Source organism: Gavialis gangeticus, unplaced genomic scaffold (assembly GCF_001723915.1).
Source record: "Gavialis gangeticus isolate Ggan-Ray unplaced genomic scaffold, GavGan_comp1, whole genome shotgun sequence".
Lineage (NCBI taxonomy): Eukaryota > Metazoa > Chordata > Crocodylia > Gavialidae > Gavialis > Gavialis gangeticus.
The window spans coordinates 32,838,082-32,845,719 of record NW_017729022.1 but is presented as its reverse complement, the minus strand read 5'-3'; the positions used below and the strand labels follow the sequence as shown (position 1 = coordinate 32,845,719).

Sequence of the window (7,638 nt, the reverse complement as noted above, 5' to 3'; positions counted from 1 at the left end):
CCCTGCCCCCAGTCGCCCTCCCCTGCTCCCCCAGACCCAAACAGCTACTTGCTAGGGCAGGCCAGGAAAAACTTCAAAGCTGAGCTGACCAAAATCCTAGACACTTGATCAGATTTAAAAAAAAAAAAAAACTGCCCAGACAGAAATTGAAGGATCCAAAGAGAGGACATGTCCAGGAAAACCTGGACGTATGGTAACCCTAGTGTAGGGGAGTCCCAACAGTTCTCGTCAACTTCCAACTAGGACATGTACAGTTTGCTTTTAAAGTCTTGTGGTTCTGCATCAGAGGATAGAGCTGTAACTCGGCAAGTATACAAACAAGTATGACTCTTACCTTGTCTGCCTGTTGATGTTTAATGGCATTTGCTAGCAACTTCAGTGAGGTTTAGTTCTTAGACCAATGGCAAAATTGAGCCTTTTTCTAGTGAATTATGTGGTGAACATTGGCGATGGTATTGTTTCTTTTGCAATACTAGATACTTGTATGTACTCCAAAGGGGCAAAAAGCAAAATATTCAAAAGGTTCGTCTTACCCTTGCAGTACTTCTGAAATCAATGTTGTGTCTATCATGTTGGCACCTACTACACACATTATCATGTCTGAGATTTGGTTTTGAGATCAATCCTGACAACTCTGTACCTTTTAATGAGAATTATATCTAGCTAGAGGAGGAGGATTGTCCATTAGAAATATTCACGTATAAGAGAACTGCTCTTAGACCCATCATGGAGCTTTGAGATCTGTGGATGAAATATTCTATAGAAGAACTAGATACCACATTTCCTCTTTTGAAGAGCACAAGCTTTTTTTTTCCTATGAAGATCCAGAATATGGTATATTCTTGCAAAAAGTTAAAAATATTTATATATAAATATAAACACGTATTTTATCAAACTTGACATTGGTTGCTGTGTTCGTGTTTCTTATTAGTCTGAGTAGATAGTGACCAGGACTTGGATACTTAGCTGCCCCCTCATCTTTAAGCATATAGTCCCTCTAGGTTGGGACAGAGGCATGGCAGCAGGATGATCAGCAAGCTTCCTTACTTGTTCTTATCTTGTGGGGGTTCATATGCGTGGGTGTCAAACTGGCACTGTTTACTTTAATATATGCATGTTTGAATCCTTTCCTTACAGTAGAAGCATGTAAATGGTTTTCCTCTTAATTAGGTTGTGATTCTATGATTCTTAACTAATTGTGTCCATTTTCTGTATAGTACCAGACCCTGGGATCTACTGAATGATATGATACAGTTTGAAAAAGATGGCGCCATCCAAACAAAAGTTCAACATAGGACCCCAATGGTACGTTCTGACTTGGGTCACAGTAATCATAACCAAGCTGAGAGACTTGCAGAGTCAAGTTTTAAATTTGGAGCTCCTCCAAACATTGACTGTTTACCCTTCTAGAGAAATACAGTCCGGTTGGTCAGTTCCTAATCTTGCCCTCTAGCTACTGTGTGGTAAGCATTAAAACTGACTCAGTTGGTTAGAAAGCACCTGGTATGTTATAAATAATCTAATGTAAGCCCTCCAGACCTTGGACTGGCTTTATACTGCTAATATTAACTCAAGCTTTCTATGATGTCTTGTGTTTTTATCTGATACAAAACAGCCGCTCTTATAAAATGGATTTTTTTTACTGCAATTTTGGTTCTGTGCAGATAAATATAAATGTCATTTGCAGGTTAGCGTTCCAAAAATAAAGCGAAAGCTAGCCAGTCAGCAAAAGAAAGGGGAGTGTGGTTTCTCTTCTCCAGAACCGGATAATCAAGATTCCTCTGGAAGCGAAGGTGGGTTAAGCTGCAGCTGTTCAATAAAGCTATTATTTATTCATGAATAGGTCTCCAACAGTGGCAGTAATAGAGGGAGAGCAGATGAAGTAGGGTATATCTAGAGTGATCTGTCCCCTGACATCCACCATCATTGGTTTAGAGATGACAGAGGGCACATCCCTGACACATTTCTGTTTGACTTTACAGTTAGATTGAACACCACAACGGTAGTCCTTTAACTTCCTCATTTTTTTTTTAAGCTCACAATATTTGTAGTATAGAATAACTACTGAGACTGGATAATTTGCAGTCCTAGTTCCTTGGGTCTGTATTCACAGAAAGACTAAATGCATAACACGGAGTGAATTGATCATGGCATTAGAAGTGGGATATCAGAAATTTGTAATGTCTTAAGCATAATGGTAATTTAAATAGATTCATAGATTAAGGGTCGGAAGGGACCTAGTAGATCTTCTAGCCCGACCCCCCGCCAGGGCGGGAGAACAACAAAAAACCCCAAAAGAGAAACGGGACTCAAATGAGTCCAGCCAGGTAGGCATCCAGCCTCTTCTTAAAGACCCCCAGGGTAGGGGCCAGCACCACTTCCCTTGGAAGTTGGTTCCAGCTCCTAGCCGCCCTAACTGTGAAGTAGTTTTTGCGGATGTCCAATCTATACCTCCTCTCCATCAACTTGTGCCCATTACTCCTTGTTATGCCAGCGGGCGCTAGGGGAAACAGCGTCTCCCCCAAACCCTTCTGGTCCCCCCTAGTGAGTTTATAGACGGTCACCAGGTCCCCCCTCAGCCTTCTCTTGTGGAGGCTGAATAGGTTCAGGTCCCGCAGTCTCTCACTGTAGGGTCTGCCCTGTTGTCCCCGGATCATGCGGGTGGCCCTCCTCTGGACCCTCTCCATGTTGTCCACATCCCTCTTGAAATGGGGCGCACAGAACTGGACACAATACTCCAGCTGTGGCCTGACCAGCGTCGCGTAGAGGGGGAGGATCACCTCCTTGGCTCTACTCGAGATGCACCTGTGGATGCACGACAAGGTCCGGTTAGCCCTGCCAACCATGACCTCGCATTGTCGGCCCATGTTCATCTTGGAGTCAATAATGACTCCAAGATCTCTTTCTGCCTCCGTGCTCTCAAGTAGGGAGTTCCCCATTGTGTAAGTGTGCTGCTGGTTCCTACTGCCCAAGTGCAGCACCCTGCACTTGTCCGTATTGAAACGCATCCTGTTCCTGTTAGCCCACCCCTGTAACCTATCCAGATCCCTCTGCAATCTCTCCCTCCCTGCTAGCGTGCTCACCTCCCCCCAAATTTTGGTGTCATCAGCGAATTTAAACAGGTTACTTTCCACCCCATCATCCAGATCGCTGATGAAGAAATTGAACAGGCTTAGCTGTATATTAGCATTTCTGAAACTGTGTCTGTACACTTGCAACGGAGTGTTTCCTTTATCAAAATGGAAGACATTCTTTTAAAACATAGTTCCATGTTTATGGCAGATTGAAACTGATGCAAATAGTAGTAGTAGTTTATAGCTGAAACTTCAGTGCTCAGCTCAACGAGATCAGCTAATTTTATTTGTGCTTCATATAGATAAATAACAAAAAACCAAAGCGTTTAACAGAACTTCAAATTCAGGAAAAAAAATCACCAAATGCATGTTTTAAACCATTTTTAGTTGTCATGGGATCAAAGGTGTTTAGCCTTGACCTAGTCAGTCATTCTTGCAAATTACATCTCCCATATTTTTATAGCTCAACTATTAAAGCATAATACAAGAATCAGAAAGAAGGGGACAGACCTGGGTGAACTACAGAGTGCCATTGAATCTATAAAGGAAACGCAAGAAGACATTAAGAGGTAGTGTTCATGTGCTTTAAGTTCAGAGTGTGGGGTTTGTTCTATTTTAAAATAAGCTAGAAATGTAAATTGCTCTTATTTAAACTGGTTAGTGAAAAAAAAATGAAATAAATCACTTCATATCTTTTGAAAATTTGACCTGTTGATCTAATAACTATTTCTGGTATGTGCAGCATACTCTAGGATAGTTCATAGAAAGATGTTGCTGTCCTAGTAAGCCTGATTTCCACCTCCCCCCAGTCTTGGATTTAGACATAGGATAGAAAAATAGCATTAATACAGATCAGCTTCACTGTGGTGTTAGGTAGGATTACTGGAAAGAAGCACTGGAATTCCACATTGCACAAATGACTGAAGATTTTTTTTTTTAAACTTTTCTACTTTTCTGGGCAACTCCACCATTTAAAAACTAAATATTATCCCTTCCAGATGTAAACAAATTTCAGTGCTGTTTGTTGATGTTGCACTTATTTTGCTCAGTGCATCGTGGTAGAACCTTAACAATGAAACCAGTGTGTGATGAATTTAATGTCAGTGCTTTATTAAATTTTTACATAAATTGCCCAGCATGTTCACATATGTTAAGGAAATGTTAAACTTCCATTGATTGGAAAATTTCTGTAGAATTGGGGGAAAGAGTTGATTATGCCCATTGCTCGTAGTTATAAGGGGTTTTTTTTGTTTTTAAATATAAGTTTTCAACAACATTAAATTATGAATACCCATTTATCTAACAACTGTTGTTAAGGAATGCTGTACAGGTAACTCCATAGGTTCTGTGCTGCCTTGTAGATTCTTACATTAAAATACTGTAATGGTAATAGAAATTAGATGGAAAAATATCAAGAAAACAAAACTGCTGGAAGTTAAATAGCCTTTACTATAAATCAGTGTAAAGTTAAGAACTGTTCTGTGGACCTCTGTGCTTAAGCATTTTAAATTCAAGTGCAAAAATGTGGGCTGTTCATATCGTTTGTCCCTGCTGTGAGGTTGACTTTTTTTTTTTTCTGCTGATCTTAATAGATAACTGCAAAATAAAATGTGTTGACTTAATATCACCTTCAACAAGTATGAAGAATATATGATTACATAAGTGAAGTCCCTTCTATTTTTTTACCTTATTTGTGGTGGTTTAATTTTTTGTCTTGATTTTTGACACTGGGCACAGCTACACGTGCTTTATTGCACAGTAGCCTATTTTGTGCATTAAGTCATCACACCAAAAACCATGCTAAAATGCTAATGCACAGTAAAAATAGGCTACTGCACACTAAGCTTCACTTAAAAAAGAAAAGAAAAAAAAAAAGAAAAAGCATGCACTTTCTTTACTGTGTAATAGGGCAGCCTAATGCACATTTATTTCATACCTCACATTAGAGGTAGTAAATTTAATGCGCAGTAGCAAAAGCACATTAATGAATGTGTAGACACGCCCTGTGTAAATTACTTTTTCTAAAAGTAGGCAGGTGAAAGTGCTTGATAGATTTTTTTCATAGTTTTCCAGAGTCGAACTGTTAAGAACAGCAGCATTATTAGAAACTGTTAATCAGATAAACACTTAAGAGTCTTTTTTTTTTTTTTTTTATTAATTTATAGGGACATCATGGCTCTTCGAAATCGTGTCACTTCAAATTTACCACCCTTGGACAACAACTTTCTGCAGCTTAAGCACTATGTCTTCATTTTACTCCTGGTTCTGCTACAGTTTATTGTTAACTTCTTGTTCAAATAAGAAAATCTGAACAAGAGACTCTGAACTAGAATGATCAAACACTTACTGGGACCATATTTTAAGTTGGTTTGGACTTTAAATGTTGCAATATTATCTAAAAGAGCACTGTAGTAACAACTTAAAGAATTTTTGCCTCAAATCTTTATGCGTTCTTGGATCAAGATCAGATTCCTGCCTACCCAGTTGGTGAGAAACATGTAAGTGCCAGTACTCTTGCTCCTTGTCTGCATCACATGCATACATGACACTAGCCTTGTGTTTTGTAGTATATTATAGGCTACTGACTTTTTAAAAAAAATCCTCATAATGTTACTCAAAAATCAGAGGTGTTTTTTTTCCTTGCAGTGAGGACACCTAATTCACACTGACAGTGATAATGAAAAAATGAGAAATGACAAGCCATGTAACACTTCTTCAAGTCACCATTTTGTAACAAAATACCCCTTGGGAGTACCTAGACTTACTATTTTCTTAAACTTGTGGAGGAGGAAAAATCATTTATGCCCAAATGAAATGGATGCATTTCTGTAGGTACAAAATTTTAATTAGATGGCTGTTAATACTCCATACAAATACCATGTTAATGGCCCACCAACTTATGAACTCCATATTTCTGGGGTTTATATTTGATGGCTGCATTTACTAAACTAATAAGCATGAATTAAGTTTGTGACTCTCTTACAGTAAGTTACAAGAGATTACTTACTGCCTTCAATTTTTTTCTTTGAGTTACAGAAACAGCAGTGATGTGCATTAAGTGTAAGGGGTTTGATTTTAGTCTCTGAAAGGAAAAGAGATTTGGGACTAAGTCATGCTGTTAAATTTGCATTTGCTTATGCTGCTGATTTTGCATGATCCACAACAACACACCTCAGTTAAGTCCAAGAAGGTGATGAAGTGCTAAACATGGATTAAATTGCTCTTTGTTGCAGCGTATACACTGCATAATCTTACATGCTGAGGTGGAGGCCTTCCTTTCTTCCATAAATCAATAATATGGAAGTAGGATCCAGATTTTGAACCTTGTATGCTAGCATGGTTTATGCTTCAATAGGGATATTTTTGCATACAACTCATGTCAGCAAAAGAAGCTTAAATAATCTTTAAGTGTCTGGAAAAGTGAGATCTTTGCTCTTCCCCTGGACCCTCTGTACTAGGTAAGAGAGATCAGAGTGACATAAAGGTTCCCTGAGAGCCTATTCCAGGGAACAGAGCTCCCCTAGTGGAGTGGGGAAGATGCTTATCATCTTCCCGAGACCTCCTTTACAATCAAGGCACAGAGGACATGCTGGAGTTAGAAATGGACGTCACAGAGCATATAGCACTGTGAAGATCTTGGGCAGTGCTACAGCCAGCAGGTCATTCCTTGAAGGGTGCCATAATTTAGGCAGGCCCTAAAATTGTCTGGCTAATCCTGCCCCTAAAACCGCTCAGGATTGGGAGTGGGTAGGAGGAGGTGTCAGGGTGGCTTACTGCCATTTTAGCCCCTCCCACCCACTACCCCCCATCCCACCTGAGTGGTGTAGCAGGGAACTCACACATCTCATCCATTATGGACAAAGAACATTTAATTTAGACTTTTGCCTTGTCTGCCTTGACTCTTTGTTTTCCTGTGTTCCTAGGAGACATTCCCTACCTCCCAATTCTGTTTACCTTCTCCCCTATTTTTAGTCTTGCCCACATGACAAACTTTTACTATTTATGCATCCTGCCTGAACATAGCTATTTCCCGTCCTCTCCTCCCCACAAATACCCCCTCTTGCATGCACGCACATTCACACACTTAAAATGTAGTTGGGTCTTGAATCATTTTCTAGAAAACAATTCTGTCAACTTCTTTTGTATATCCTGGTATGACCAAGCCTGATTTTGGCTTATACACGTGGTGGATAAAATCTGGGTATAGAAAAGCCCTTAGCATAAAAAGGGGAGGTAGTCTAGCACAGTAAACCCATAATAGACAGCAAAAGTGGAAGCAGTCAAAGTGGTATATAAAATCAAGGGGTGGTCTAAAGATGAATGTTGTAATATTTAGTTGGCGTTGAACTGCCTGTCCATACTCTTACTGCTGTCTTGGTAAAAATATCGTATTAGGTAGCAGTTGCTGGGGTTTTGGCCAGTAAAAAAGTGTATGCATACTTTATCTCATCTTTGAGAATCACTCAGTAGTGAACTGAGTTTTGCATATGAGTGTAGAAGCTGAAGCTAGGCAAAATGGCTTTTTTTACACTGAAGGTGATTTTTTTTTTTTTTTTTTTTTTTT

At 39.4% G+C, this 7,638-nt stretch overlaps 1 protein-coding gene across 8 annotated transcripts in view; it reads left to right on the top strand.

Annotated features, from left to right (window-relative positions):
- The window catches only part of OSBPL8 (oxysterol binding protein like 8), a 100,561-nt gene extending 94,376 nt beyond the window's left edge, over positions 1-6,185 (top strand). For all 8 annotated transcript variants that reach the window (XM_019514762.1, XM_019514758.1, XM_019514757.1 and 5 more), the window contains 4 exons: positions 1,218-1,305; positions 1,688-1,793; positions 3,538-3,643; positions 5,240-6,185. In XM_019514762.1, the coding sequence (XP_019370307.1) occupies positions 1,218-1,305; positions 1,688-1,793; positions 3,538-3,643; positions 5,240-5,375 (436 nt within the window). In that variant the 3' untranslated portion in view covers positions 5,376-6,185. The remainder of the gene's footprint in view (positions 1-1,217; positions 1,306-1,687; positions 1,794-3,537; positions 3,644-5,239) is intronic.
- The last annotated feature ends 1,453 nt before the right edge of the window (positions 6,186-7,638 follow it).